This window comes from Mustela nivalis, assembly GCF_964662115.1.
Source record: "Mustela nivalis genome assembly, chromosome: 3".
In the NCBI taxonomy this organism is placed as follows: Eukaryota; Metazoa; Chordata; class Mammalia; order Carnivora; family Mustelidae; genus Mustela; species Mustela nivalis.
The window spans coordinates 110,881,459-110,896,867 of record NC_139022.1 but is presented as its reverse complement, the minus strand read 5'-3'; the positions used below and the strand labels follow the sequence as shown (position 1 = coordinate 110,896,867).

The following is a 15,409-nucleotide window of genomic DNA, read 5'->3' as shown; positions in this document are numbered from 1 at the left end:
TATTAATTGGTTTATATAGTTGGCTGCTCCCATGTTAGGGGTATAGATACTTAAAATTGTTAGATCTTCTTGTTGGACACACCCTTTGAATATAATATAGTGTCCTTCCTCATCTCTTATTATAGTCTTTGGCTTAAAATCTAATTGATCTGATAGAAGGATTGCCACCTCAGCCTTCTTTTGAGGTCCATTAGCATGGAAAATTGTTTTCCACTCCCTCACTTTAAATCCAGAGGTGTCTTTGCCCGAGGCAGAATTGCACTGCCTTCACCAGGGCCCCAGGTTAAGTAATTTGCTCAGCTTCACTTTCGGAAGCTTTTGTTCCCTGAAACGCTTTCCGTAGAGCTCTGGAGGAAGGGAATGAAGATGGTGGCCTCCAGGTCTCCGACCCAGAGGAGCCGAGAGCTTGGGCCCCACTCCTCAGTGTGCCCTCGGAGAAAAGCGCTCAGTCACTCCCGTTTCCCTGGCCTTCGGCTGCACTCCAAGGTCACCCAGCCTGTGACCAATCTGGCACACAGCCCTGCCTGGAGTCTCCAAACCCTGCAGATCCCTTTGCTCTTCCAGGGCCTCCCTGAAATCTAGGGTCTCCCTGGATCTTGTGGGGTCTCTCCTCATAGAGCAGTGGTCTTTGCCACTGGCCACATTTAAGGTAACTCCGAGTTGAGAGCTCACTCCTTGGCTCTGTCTCTGTAACCAGCTTCCCTGCTCTAATACCTGTGAGCTCTGTGACACTCGGACACCCCCGATCCTTCTGTGATCCCGTGGGACCTGAGAACATGCTGTCCCTGCGTGGGCTTCACCCCAGCTTAGCCTCTGGAGTGATGTCCCTCATTGGAGCAGACTTTTAAAAGTTCTGATTTTGTGCTTCATTGCTCTGCCCCTTGCCCGGAGCCAGCCCCTCCCCCCGCGGTCTATCTTCCCGTCTCTTTGGATTCACTTCTCTGCCAGTCCTACCTTTCAGAAAGTGGTTGATTTTCTGTTTTTAGAATTTCTGTTCTTTTTATCTTCTATCTCCTGTTGGATTTGTAGGTGTTCAAAATGGTTTGATAAGTTATATAGGTGATCTCCTCTTAACTGATGTTGTCTCAGCCTGCTACTTCTCTGCCATCTTGACTCCTCCCTTTAGGAGGTTTTTTGATCACTGCCTCAGTCTTGTTACTAGATATTGGTCATTCAGGTTGTCAGTTTCTTCCTGTTTCAGTCTTGGAAGTTTATAGGTTTCCAGGAATGCATCCATTTCTTCTAGGTTGCTTAACTTATTGACATATAGCTGTTGATAATAATTTCTGATGATTGTTTCTATTTCCTTGGTGTTAGTCGTGATCTCTCCCCTTTCATTCATATTTTTGTTAATTTGGGTCCTCTCTGTTTTCTTTTGGATTAGTTTGGCCAGTGGTTTATCGATCTTATTAATTCTTTCAAAGAACCAGCTTCTAGTTTCATTGTTTTTTTCTTAAAAGGTTTTATTTATTTTTTTGACAGACAGAGATCACAAGCAGAGAGGGAGGCAGAGAGGTGGGTAGGGAAGCAGGCTCCCCACTGAGCAGAGAGCCCGATGTGGGGCTCAATCCCAGGACCCTGGGATCCTGACCTGAGCCGCAGGCAGAGGCTTTAACCCACTGAACCATCCAGGCGCCCTCGTTGATGTGTTTTACTTATCTCTAGTTTCTAACTCATTGATCTCTGCACTAATATTAATTTCCCTTCTTGTGCGTGGGGTTGGCTTAATTTGTTGTTGATTTTCCAGTTCCTTAAGGTGTAAAGAGAGTCGGTGTATTCGGGATTTTTCTATTTCTTTGAGAGGTTTGGATGGCTATGTATTTCCCTCTTAGGACTGCCTTTGCCATATCCCATAGGTTTTGGACCTGTGTGTCTTCATTCTCATTGGTTTCCATGAATTGTTTAAGTTCTTCCCTGATTTCCTGGTTGATCCAAACATTCTTGAGCAGGATGTTCTTTAGCTTCCAAGTGTTTGAGTTCCTTTCAAACTTTTTCTTGTGGTTGAGTTCCAGTTTCAAAGCATTGTGGTCTGAGAATGTGCAGGAAATAATCTCAATCTTTTGGTATCAGTTGAGCCCTGATTTGTGACCCAGTATATGGATGTTCTGGAGAAAGTTCCATGTGCGCTCCAGAAGAATGAGTATTCTGTTGTTTTCGGATGGAATGTTCTGTATATATCTATGAGGTCCATCTGGTCCAGTGTGTCATTTAAAGCTCTTGTCTCTTTGTTGATTTTCTGCTTGGATGATCTATTACTGAGATTTGCATGTTAAGATCCCGTACAATTAATGTATTCATATCAATAGGACTCTTTATTTTGACTAACAGTTGGCTGCTCCCATATTGGGAGCATAAATATTTACAATTGTTAGATCTTCTTGCTGGATAGACCCTTTAAGAATGATATAGTGTCCTCGTGTATCTCTGACTACAGTCTTTAGCTTAAAATCTAATTTATCTGATATGAGAATTGCTACCCCAGCTCTCTTTTGAGGCCCATTGGCATGAAAGATGATTCTCCATGCCTTCACTTTCAGTCTGGATGTATCTTTAGGTTCAAAATGTGTCTCTTGTAGACAGCATATGGAAGGGTCCTGTCGTTTTATCCAGTCTGCAGCCCTGTGCCATTTTATGGGAGCATTTAGGCCGTTCACGTTGAGAGTGATTATTGAAAGGTAAGTTTTTATTGACATCATGTTGCCTGTGAAGTCCTTATTTTTATAGATTATCTCTGTAGATTTCTGTTCTATATCAGTCTTGGGTTCTTTCTTCTTTTATAGAACCCCCCCCCCCCAATATTTTAGTAGTGCCTGCTTGGTGGTCATGTAATCTTTTAAAGCTTGCCGGTCTTGAAAGCTCTTTATCTCTCCATCCATTTTGAATGTCAGCCTTGCTGGCTAAAGTATTCTTGGTTGCATGTTCTTTTCATTTAGTACCCTGAATATGTCTTAACAGCCCTTTCTAGCTTGCCAGGTTTCTGTGGACAGGTCTGACGTTATTCTGATGGTCCTCCCTCTGTATGTAAGGGATCTCTTCCCTCTAGCTGCCCTTAGGACATATTCTCTGAAACTATGATTTGTGAATTTCACAGTTATGTGTCTGGATGTCTTTCTGGCATCTTGGGGCAGGGGGGGTTGTCCTCTCTGCCTCTGGGACATGAACACTTGTTCCATTCCCCAGATTGAGAAAATTTTCATCCAGGATTTGTTCAGCTATATCTTCTAGTCTTCTCTCTCTCTCCACCCCCTCAGGGATCCCAATAATTCTGATATTGGGATGTTGCATGGCATCATTTATTTCCCTAGTTTTGTTTTCATGGCTTCTAAGCCGTTTGTTCCAGGCCTTCTCCTGATCCTTCTTTTCTATCAGTTTGTCTTTTGGATCACCAATTCTATCTTCTGCCTTGGTTACCCTAGCTCTTACAGTATTTAGATTAGATTGAATCTCATTGATAGCAGTTTTAACTTCTTCCAGATCAGCTCTCCCCTCCACCCTTAGAGATTCTATGTTGTCTCTAATGGTCTTCTCCAACCTAGCCATTGCCTGGATAGTTGTTACCCTGAACTCCCTTTCCAGAATATTGTTTATGTCCATATCCAGTAGTTCTGTTGTCACGGTCTCTGAATTTTTCCTCTGTTGGGTATTCCTCCTCATAGTCATTTTAGTGAGAATTGGTTGAGGGGAGGTATAGCTGAATACATGTTCTTGGCAGGGTGTACCATGAAAAGTTTTGGAACAATCAGAAGTCTCCACCAAAAAGAAAGAAGGAAAAGAGAGGGGGAAAAAAAAACCTGCCAAAATGGGCCCCCAAAGTGAAATTATAAAGTACAAAGACAAAAACAAACAAAAAGACCAACAAAAGAAAAGAAAAAAAAAAACAGCCAAAATGAACCCCAAGAATAAGATTTATATAGTACAAAAACAAAAGCAAGTACACAGAAACACTGACAGAAGGATAAGATGGGAAGGTGTTTATAAATCTTCAATGTGGGCGAGGAAGGTTATTTCAGTTCTTCCTGGGTGTATCTTGTTATCTTTGTTAAGACTCAACTTTCCATAGATATAGGGAAATTAAAACTGGTTTATATATAGGGGTAGTATTGAATAGGGAAAAAGGATTACCTTGAAGCTTGTATCTATATGTATATTTAAAAAAATAAAATAGGTATATGTGTGAAACAAGTTGAAGTTAAAAAGTTATTATGGAATATGTTGTATTAACCCTCTAGTTGTAATGGTAAGTAGGTTAAAAAAATTAAGAGAACAAGAATCGTGAGAATGAATTTTTAAAAAAAGAAAAAAATTGTATCTATGTAATATATAGGTTTTGGTGTAATACTGGGAGCTTAATATATTGTTTTCCCCTGATGTTGGGGTTTTACAGTTTTATGGGGACTCTGTGGTGGTTGTCCTCTTGTTCTTTTGGCTTCTCTTCTGGGGGAGAGGACTGCCACATTGTTTGCCAGTCGATCTTGCTTTGGCTGAGTTGTTCTGCCCCTTATTAAGGTGCTGGGCTCTGTAGAAACTGGGTTTTCAGGGTTTTGTTCTCCAAAGGTTTTTGTTCTTGGGCAGCTTTCTGTGGCTTTTTGGAGCGTTGGTGGAAAGTAAACTGTCCACATCCAGACCTTCACCTTAGAGAAGCCTCAGTTTGCTCCCCTCTGGGTGATCCAAAAGACACAGGCTCCCCCTCTGCAAACTCTGCTGAACACCACAACCTCCACAGGTGGTGCACATCCCCAGCCACCATCTCAGTAGTCACCCAAGGTCACCGCTTGTCTCTGTACCCCTGTGCCTCTAAAACCACAAGTGATACTGGTCCGGGGGAGCCCAAACCTGGGTGGCCGCCCTTGCCGGGATTGCTGTCTTGGGTCCATGCCCACGCCAGGTGCACTCAGGCAGCGGTGCAGGTCACAGAAGGCTGCAGGCCAAGGGACGCCAGTCAGGGTCTGCGCCAGGTCCTCTCAGGTGCAGACTGGATGTGTGCAGACCCCGTGGTCGTGCAGGTTGTGAAAGGCTAAGGGCCCAGAGACCCTGGCTGGTGCCCACACCAGGCTCTCAGGCACGGGAGGAAGAACGCCTGGCCCAAGCAGTGGTGAAAGCAGCGGAAAGCTGTAGGCTCAGGGACCATGGACTGGAGCCCCCACCAAGCTCTCTCTGGCATGGGTGGTCATTGGAGGTGACTGTCCTGGCATCGTGGGCTTAGGCCCGTGCCCATGACCGCCCAATTGCACCAGTTGCCCCTTAAGATCTTTTGTTGTTTTTGAGTGGTTTTAACCAGACTCTAATGCTGGTCCCCAGTCACAGGCACTTTTCGTATTGGGGTATTACTTTCCAGTGGGTTGCTTCTGGTGGCTCTCCCCCTTTTGTTTACCTTCTGATATCAGTCTGAGTTTTCCCACTCCACTTTACCTCTCCACTGATGATCCTCTACCCAGGTTGAGATCCAGAAGTGTATAATCTTACATCTCAGGGTGATTTCATGGGTGTTCAGGGTGCTCTGGTAGATACTTAGTTCACTTTAGGGGACTAGTTGAAATAGGGTCTTCTGGGGTGCCTGGGTGGCTCAGTGGGTTAAGCCGCTGCCTTCGGCTCAGGTCATGATCTCAGGGTCCTGGGATTGAGTCCCGCATCGGGCTCTCTGCTCAGCAGGGAGTCTGCTTCCTTCTCTCTCTCTCTCTGCCTGCCTCTCTGCCTACTTGTGATCTCTATCAAATAAATAAATAAAATCTTTAAAAAAAAAAAAAAAGAAATAGGGTCTTCTGCTTCTCTGCCATCTTGCTCCTCCTCCCCTTATAGTAGAATCTTAACAAATAAATGTAGGAGAAATAATAGAACTAGAAAATTACTATTTGATAGCCATAATAGAAATAGCTCATTCAGGTAAGAAACATTAATAGGTGCTAAAACTAGTGGAAGAAGGTTTGATGAGGTATGAGGTATTAACATCATCTCAATGTATATCCCAAATATTTGTTTTTTTTTTTTTTTTTTAAAGATTTTATTTATTTATTTGACAGAGAGAGATCACAAGTAGGCAGAGAGGCAGGCAGAGAGGCAGGCAGAGAGAGAGAGAGAGGAGGAAGCAGGCTCCCTGCTGAGCAGAGAGCCCGACGCGGGACTCGATCCCAGGACCCTGAGATCATGACCTGAGCCGAAGGCAGCGGCTTAACCACTGAGCCACCCAGGCGCCCCCCAAATATTTGTTAATAGCAAAGTATAAAAAATAACTTCATGTGACAGATACCATTACCCCCATAGTGGGATAAATTGAAACCATGTCCCATTTGACAAGATGGAATGAAAGGAACACACGTCACTTCTGTAATATTCCTGCCAAAGGTACATAATCTGATTCTAGTCATGAGGAGATACTAGACAAACCCAAATTTTGGGAAATAGTCTGTGAAATAATGGTTTGTAAATTACCAGTCATGAAAGTCAAGTAAAATCTGAGGAACTGTCCCAGACTGAAGCTAGAGGCATGACAACAATATGTAATTCTAAACAGTGTGTAATACATATAATAAACAGGGTGTAATACATATAATTCTGACCTGTAATACACTGTATAATTCTTTTGTTGTAAAGGGTGTACTGGAACAATCAGCCAAACTTGAATGGAATCTTGGGACCATGTGGTAGTAATACATCACTCTAAATATCCTGATTTTTATGTTTGACAGTGTCCCTGTTTTGTAGGAAATATTGATGGGACATCAAATCAGCAACTTAATCTCAATTGGTTCATGGGACAAAAGTTTTATATACTGTATTTTTATTTTTCTGTACACTTGTGTATGTTTTTAAAAATCTGTTCTTGATACTTTTTTGTTTTGTTTTTGATATATTTGATACTTAAAGTAAAACTTACTTGGAAAATTGACTTACCTGATCTCCTAATGATACTGAATAACAGAAAATAAATAATTTCAGTAAATAATTAAAGAGTACTCTTTTCCTCTTATATATTGGTAGCATGCAGAACTGGCACTCATTTTGGATATTTAAGTTCTTTTTCTCATTTTTGGTAAGATTGCATGTGTCTTGTCTTTTAGAATGAATGTTCTAATACTCACTAAGGTAGCATAATTTTTCTCCATTTATCTTCAAAGGTTGCTCAAGAAACAGATGTGAGAGCCCAGATTCGTCTACAGTTTCGTGATGTCAATGGAGAAGTTATAGCTGTACAGAGATCTATGGTGTGTACTCAGAAAAGCAAAAAGACAGAGTTTAAAACCCTGGAAGGAGTCATTACTAGAACAAAGTAGGTGTTTATTTATATTTGAATATCTGTTCATTTGAAGTCATTTATGTTCATCAGAACCTAATGGGTTTTTTCCCATTGCCTTATTTTAGGGGAGCATATTAATTTTTTTAAACAGACTTTATTTTTTAGAGCAGTTTTAGGTTCTCAGCAAAACCAAGCAGAAAGTAGAGTTCCTGTGTACTCCCTGCCGCTGCACCCACTATGAACATTTATTGTTTGATCAATTTATCAGTTAAAAGGAATGATCCCATTAAAGAGTTAGTGATAATGCGACATTCCTTTGAGTAATTTGTGAACAGTTGCTCATTTGAAGGTGCACAATCACTCAAATATAGATTGAATGAATGGAAAATGCTAATATCATGTGTAGGAGTGAGATGAGAAGTATACAGATAGGAAAGAGATAATTTTTCCCTTTGAACTGTTACCTTTGTTATAGGCAGGTATCATCTTGTAATGGGCATGGATTTTGGAATTAGCTTGCCTTGGCTTCGAGGTTTTATCCTTGTTGAGCACATTACTTAACTGTCCCCTTACCCTTCCCTTTTACTTGTTATGTATTTATTCAACTAATGAAATAATTCTTTTAGTGAATAATATTTAGCACCTATTATTTGCTAGGGGCAATATTTTAGCTACTGGCTTCTCAAGCAGGCTTTTCCTTGGCATTTAAACACACTCAGGTCTCTACCATACCACTTGGATTTCATTCCATGTCAGTTACGGTCTGTCTTCATCTTCCCCTTTCCAGCCAGTCTTCTCAAGAAGAGTTATTGATATTGTCTCCTTCTCACTCCTCCTCCAGCCCCATTCTTTTACTGAAACAGCTCCAACTAAGGTCACAGGTACCCTCTCTTAATTAGGATAATGCTATTGCTTTACAAAATAGATCTCATAGCAAGCCTGTGTTTTTTTCATTTGTAAAATAGGGATTCGTTATTACTATTAATGTCTTAAAAAAATGTTTTAAGGATTGAGCTAATGCATATAAAACACTTAATAGGTAGTAAAGAGCTCCTATATTAGTTTTCCATGACTATAAAACAAACCACAAACTTAATAGTTTAAAGTTTATTATCTTACAGTTTATTTATTTATTATCTTACGGTTCTGTAATTTATGAGTCTCAGTTGTATCTCACTGTTTAAAATCAGGATGTTGGCAGGGTTATGTTCCTTTCTGGAGACTCCAGGAAAGATATCTTTCCGTGCCCTTTCTGCCTTTTACAGTCCGCCCACAAATGGCCCTCCGCCTTCAAAGCCAGCAATAGTGGGCAGAGTTCTCACAGTACATCACTCTGAACTCTTCTGCCTCCTTCTCCCACTTAAGGACTGTTATGATTCTTTTGACCCACAGAATAATCTAGGGTAATCCCTGTATTTAGGGTCCAGATGATGAGCAACCTTAACTCCATCTATAATCATTATTCTGCCATATAACCCAACAGATTCACAAATTGCAGGGATTCGAATATAAGTATCTTTGAAGGGCCATTGTTCTGTCCACTGTAATTCAGTAAATGGTAGCTGTTAATAACTTCTTGAAAATCTTTAATAGTCTCCTGTGACATGACACTGTTCCCTTTCTCTTCTTCACAGCCATATCCTACCCAGCCAGTAAAGATAGGAGTTTGACAGGCTTCTAGATCCTCTCCTATTTTTGCTCTATATTCTCTTCCTAGTTAATCTCATTCATCTTCATTACACAAATTACTATATATTCATAGGTGACTCAGATATTTAGGTCTCCAGACCTTTATTTCTAGACCTGTTTACCCAACTGCCTTTCTCATGTTCTACCAGGTCTTTCAAAGACACCGCAGATTCAACATGTTCAAAACCAAGCTCATGGGTCTTTTCCCTTGCCTCCTAAAAAAACCTCCTACAAGCTAATATTCTTGCAGTACTCCTCATTGCAGTGAATGGCACTGCGGTCCATCCACCTGACCTCTATCTGACACCTCCTTGCCCTGTATATTCATTTCATTACCAGGTCCTATGGATTTAACCTAAATGTCTGGTGAGTCTTTCTTTCCATCTTTGCAGTGACCATTCTAATTCAAGCTACCATCATCTTTTACTGGTCTAATGTGATAACCTCCTGGTATCTTTCCATCCTGTCTCCCTACAAAATATTCTCACTGTACTTGGTGTAATATTTTCAAAATTTATATATTGGAAATATATAAATTTCCAAATTTATATATTGGAATATATAAATGACAGTAAATACAGACACTACCTCTGCCCACCTAATCTGGTTATTAACAGATACTGCGCAGAAGATAGGAAAGAAAATTTTGAGTATGTTCTTCTTATGAAATATACTGAGAGATCTCTTGGAATCCAAGGGCAGGGATGATCTTGGCTGTAGGTATAATGATGTAGGGAACTCCTCTTTTATTTATTTTTTATTTCTATTTTTGGGGGGAACTTATCTTTTAAAAGACCCTAAGACACTTATTGCTTTGTCAGTGTGACCTTAAAAGTTGAAGTCTACTGATTAAGAATACTCCCTGATGGGGTGCCTGGGTGGCTCAGTCAGTTAAGTGGCTGCTTTTGACCTGGGTCATAATACCAGGGTCCTGGGATCAAGCCCCACCTGAGTCTCCCTGCTCAGTGGAGAGCCTGCTTCTCCCTCTCCTTCTGCCTGTCTCTCTGCCTACTTGTGCTCTCTATCAAGTAAATAAATAAAATCTTAAAAAAAAAAAAAAAAAAAAGAATACTCCTTGGGTTTGCTTAGGTAAGCATCACTAAAGTTTGCCTTTGTTCTCTTTTTACAGTGTGTTTGTTACTGAGCAGTCTCTATCTAAACAATGCCGTCTTTAGAGGTCTTTAAGACACTGTTGCCTATTTGGTGTGGTTCATCCTGTTTTATTCTTTAAAAGTCTCTTACTGTCTTATTTTTAAATTCTGGGGATGGAAGATAGTTTCTTCTGTTTATTGTCTGTAAATATTTTTAATTATTGTATTTCGAAGTCCAGATGTAAAAATTTAACTCTGGCATCAATCATTTCCTGTCCTGCCCTATTTTACACACTTTCCATCGTTGAATTGCTGAATCATTTAAGAGTTAAACTTTTTACCATGAGGAACTTACTGTAGTGGGAGGGATGAGGGTCTCTCTTTTTTCCCTTCTTCTTTTTTCTTTTCTTTTTTTTTTTTTTAAACAAGTACAGTGTAAAGGAATGATTAAATAGGTACAAATGGAGGGTGTTTTTGGTTTTTTGTTTACATAAATTCTCATTTTTTGTTTTCTGTAGGCATGGTGAGAAGGTCAGTCTCAGCTCTAAGTGTGCAGAAATTGACCGAGAGATGATAAGTTCTCTTGGGGTTTCCAAGTCTGTGCTAAATAATGTCATTTTTTGTCACCAAGAAGACTCTAATTGGCCTCTAAGTGAAGGGAAGGCTCTGAAGCAAAAATTTGATGAAATTTTTTCAGCAACAAGGTTTGTAACCTTTAGTGAGACTTGATAACCCATTAAGTTATTGAGCTGTGGTTGCAATTTGGATGCTTCTTTTTTAAAAGAGAAAATGTTTTAAAAGTAAAAAAAAAAAAAAAAAAAAAAAAAAAAAATCAGTTACTACCTGTCATCTAGTAGCAACTACTGGGCATGTTTCCTTTTAGTTTTCATTCTGTACTTCTTTATTGACTGGGTTGATAATTTATATGTAAGTTTTTCATTTACCATTATATCGTAAGCATTTTCTAAATTACTAATAACTCTTTGTAAATGTCATCTTAACAACTCCGTAATATTCCCTTGTTTGAATCTACTGTAATTCCCTTGGACAGAAGTTTGATTTTTATTTAATGTCTCCAAAGGTACATTAAAGCCTTGGAAACACTTCGGCAGGTACGTCAGACACAAGGTCAGAAGGTAAAAGAATGTCAAGCAGAACTAAAATATTTGAAGCAAAATAAGGAAAAAGCTTGTGAGATACGTGACCAGATTACTAGTAAAGAAGCTCAGTTAACATCGTCAAAGGAAATTGTCAAATCCTATGAGAACGAACTTGATCCATTGAAGGTAATTTGATTTCTTTTATAATAGGAAGGTCACCTTTTATCCCAGTAGCACCCCTAAAGCACAGTATTTTTGTATGAATTTGTATGTTATGTATATTTCTTTTTTTTTTAATTTTTTATTTTTTATAAACATATATTTTTATCCCCAGGGGTACAGGTCTGTGAATCGCCAGGTTTACACACTTCACAGCACTCACCAAAGCATATACCCTCCCCAATGTCCATGACCCCACCCCCCTTCTCCCAACTGTTATGTATATTTCTTAAAGTATCAGATACTCTATAATGTTATGGTTAATATCTTAGTTCTCTATTGGGTGGTTTGTCTTAGAATTGCCCAAAGAGCTTGGATTTGAGAGTAAACAAATTCATACCATGATACTAAGTTACTGATGGAGATCTTTGATTGTTAAATAATAACCCAACTTTACACATTGCTATATTCTTAAGGAGATTTTTTTTTTTATTAACACATCTTTCCAGGGAATTATTTTTAATTTACAGGACATTCTTGACATTGCATAAAATTTGGAACTGATACATAACATGTTGATATATTTGGCAGTTCTCTAAACTCTTATGGTTTATAGGAAGGGCCATAAAGACTGTAAATAAGAATGTTCACTTCCTAAACATTTATTGATTGCTTCCTGTGTGTGAGGTGTATACAATGTATACTGTGCTTGGGTCTACAGGTACAAGAAGTACTACAGTGATGTCCTTGCTCTTAAAGTGTTCCTAGCCGAAATAAGTAAGAGCAGTAAGAGCATGCTTGAAAATGGCTATTTTCTAGGTTTCAAATAGTAGAATTATAAAGTTATTTAGAAGTTAACTGATTTGGCTCTTAAAATGCATCTCTAAATACTGGTATAGATTTTTTTAAATAATTATAGATTCATTCATTGATTTTAAAAGGTTTTGGTTTTTTTTTTAAGATTTTATTTATTCATTTGACAGAGAGAAATCACAAGTAGATGGAGAGGCAGGCAGAGAGAGAGAGGGAAGCAGGCTCCCTGCTGAGCAGAGAGCCCGATGCGGGACTCGATCCCAGGACCCTGAGATCATGACCTGAGCCGAAGGCAGCGGCTCAACCCACTGAGCCACCCAGGCGCCCCTAAAAGGTTTTTGTTTTAATCATCTGTTGATCATCATGACAAAGGTATTCCTTAATCCCCATCATCTGTTTCACTTATCCTCCCACCTACTTCCTTTCTGGTAATCATCAGCATGTTCTCTCCTAGTAAAGAGGCTGTTTCCTGGAGCATGTGGGTCCTCAGTGGGTCGCTCAGTCAGTTAAGCCTCTGCCTTTTGCTCAGGTCATGATCTCAGGGTCCTGAGATTGAGCCCCACATTTGGCTCCCTTCTCAGTAGGAAGCCTGTTTCTCCTCCTCCCTCTGCAGCTACACCTGCTTGTGTTGCTCTTTCTCTGTCAAATAAAATCTTTTTTAAAAAGAAAGAGTCTGGGGGTGCCTGGGTGGCTCAGTGGGTTAAAGCCTCTGCCTTCAGCTTGGGTCATGATCCCAGGGTCCTGGGATCGAGCCCCGCATCAGGCTCTCTGCTCAACAGGGAGCCTGCTTCTTCCAATCTCTCTCTGCCTAACTCTCTGCCTACTTGTGGTATCTGTCAAAAAAATAAATAAATAAATAATTTTTTTTTTCAAAGTCTGTTTCTTAGTTTATGTCTGTCTGTCTCTCTCTCTCTCTCTTTTTTTTTTTTTTTTTGCCTTTGCTCATATGTTTTGTTTTCATTTGTTTTGTTTCTTAAATTCCATGTATGGGGGTACCTGGGTGGCTCAGTGGGTTAAGCCTCTGCCTTCGGCTCAGGTCATGATCTCAGGGTCCTGGGATCGAGACCCACATCAGACTCTCTGCTCAGCAGGGAGCCTGCTTCCCCCTCTCTTTGCCTGCCTCTCTGCCTACTTTAGATCTCTCTCTCTCTCTCAAATAAATAAATCTTTTAAAAAGTCCATGTATGAGTGAAATTAGTCTTTCTCTGACTTGTTTCACTTAACATTATACTGTCTAATTCCATCCATGTTGTTGCAGATGGCAAGATTTCTTTCCTTTTTATGGCTGAATTACAGTCCGTTGTCTCTATATATCACATCTTTATCCATTCACCAGTTGATGGACACTTGGGCTGCTTCCATATCTCAGCATTGTAAATAATTCTGCTATAAACATAGGGGTCATGTATCCCTTTGAATTAGTGTTCTTGTACACTTTGGCTAATACCCAGTAGTGCAGTTGCTGGATCATAAGGTAGTAGTACTATTTTTAACATTTTGAGGAAACTCCATGCTGTTTTCCAGAGTGGCTGCCCCAGTTTGCATTCCCACCAGTAGTGCGCAAGTGTTCCTTTTCTCCACATCCTGAAGAGGATCTTGTGATTTTTACTCAGTCTCACAAGTGTGAGATGGTATCTCATTATAGTTTTCATTTGCATTTCCCTGATGATCAGTGATGTTGAGCATCTTTCATGTGTCTGTTTGCCATCTCGATGGCTTTTTGGAGAAATGTCTGTTCATGTATTTTGCCTATTTTTTAATTGAATTATTTGTTTTTCAGGTGGTGTATCAGTTTTTTATATGTTCTGAATACTAACCCTTTATCGGATATGTTATTGTAAATATCTTCTCCCATTCTCTAAGTTACCTTTTAGTTTTGATGGCTTCTTTTCACTGTGCAGAAGCTCTTTATTTCAATGTAATCCCAGTGTTTATTTTTTGCTTTTGTTTGCCTTCACTAAAGGGACCTGTGTAGAGAAAAGGCACTATTTTCTGTGTCGGAGAAATTACTGCCTGTGCTCTGTTTTAGGGCTTTTATGGTTTAAAGTCTCACATTTAGGTCTTTAATCCATTTTATTTTTGTGTATGGTGTAAAAAAGTGGTCCAGTGTAATTCTTTGACATGTAGCTGACTAGTTTTCCCAACACCATTTGTTGAACAGTCTTTTTCCCCCTTGGATATTCTTTGCTTTGTCAAAGATTGTCTCCAGTTTTGCTTTTCTTTTTCAAGATTGCTGTGGCTCTTTGAGGTCTTTTGTGGTTCCACACAAATTTTTAGATTGTTTATTCTAGTTCTGTGAAAATGCTGTAGGTATTTTGATAGGGATTGCATTAAATCTGTAGATTGCTTTGGGTGGTGTAGACATTTCAACAGTATTTGTTCTTCCAATCCATGGGCATGGAATGTCTTCCCAGTTTTTTGTGTCATTTTCATTTTCTTTCTTAAGTATTCTGTGTTTTTCAGAGTACAGGTCTTTCACCTCTTTGGTTAGGTTTACTCCTGGGTGTCTTATTTTTGGTGTAGTTGTAAATGGAATTGTTTTCATAGTTTCTTTTTTTGCTGCTTCAGTTTTGGTGTATAGAAATACAATTGAGAATGATGTTAGCTGTGTGTTTTTCGTAGATGGCCTTTGTTATTTTGAGGTATGTCCCCTCCAGACCTACTTTGTTGTGGGTTTTTATCATGAATGAATATTTGTCAAATGCCTTTTCTGCATCTGTTGAAATGATCACAAGGTTCTTTATGATTCTTAATGATGGTGATGCATCACACTGATTGATTTGCAAATATTGAACACACCCTTGCAACCCAGAAATAAATACTACTTGATTGTGGTGAATGGCTTTTTTTTTTTTTTTTTTAAAGATTTTATTTATTTACTTGAGAAGGAAGACAAAGCATGAGCTGTGTGGAGGAGGCTGAGGGAGACAGAAGGCAGACGCTTAATCAACTGAACCCCCCAGGTGCCCTGATTTTTTAATGTATTTTTGGATTCAGTTTGCTAGTATTTTGTTGAGGATTTTTGTGTGTATGTTCATCAGAGATATCGGCCGGTAGTTCTCTTTTTTTTAATAGTGTCTTTATCTGGTTTTGGTGTTAGGTAATGCTGACGTCATAGAATGAATTTGGGTTTTCCTTCCTTTGAATTTTTTGGAATAGTTTGAGAAGACTAGGTATTAATGCTTCCTTAAATGTTTGGTAGAATTTATTTGTGAAGCCACATGGTCCTGGAGTTTTGTTTATTGGGAGGTTTTTTGTTCTTGTAAGGTTTTATTTATTTGTCAGAGAAAAAGAGATCAAGAGTAGAAGGGAGGGGGGTTTGTTTG

The 15,409-nt window shown here is 39.5% G+C and overlaps 1 protein-coding gene across 7 annotated transcripts in view; it reads left to right on the top strand.

The window, feature by feature from the left end:
- RAD50 (RAD50 double strand break repair protein) overlaps positions 1-15,409 on the top strand; it is a 182,454-nt gene that overhangs the window by 104,606 nt on the left and 62,439 nt on the right. For all 7 annotated transcript variants that reach the window (XR_014310313.1, XM_082725634.1, XM_082725632.1 and 4 more), the window contains 3 exons: positions 7,113-7,264; positions 10,530-10,715; positions 11,093-11,297. Coding sequence is in view for 6 of the 7 variants with exons in the window: in XM_082725634.1 (XP_082581760.1) it covers positions 7,113-7,264; positions 10,530-10,715; positions 11,093-11,297 (543 nt within the window). In the remaining variant the exon portion in view is untranslated. The remainder of the gene's footprint in view (positions 1-7,112; positions 7,265-10,529; positions 10,716-11,092; positions 11,298-15,409) is intronic.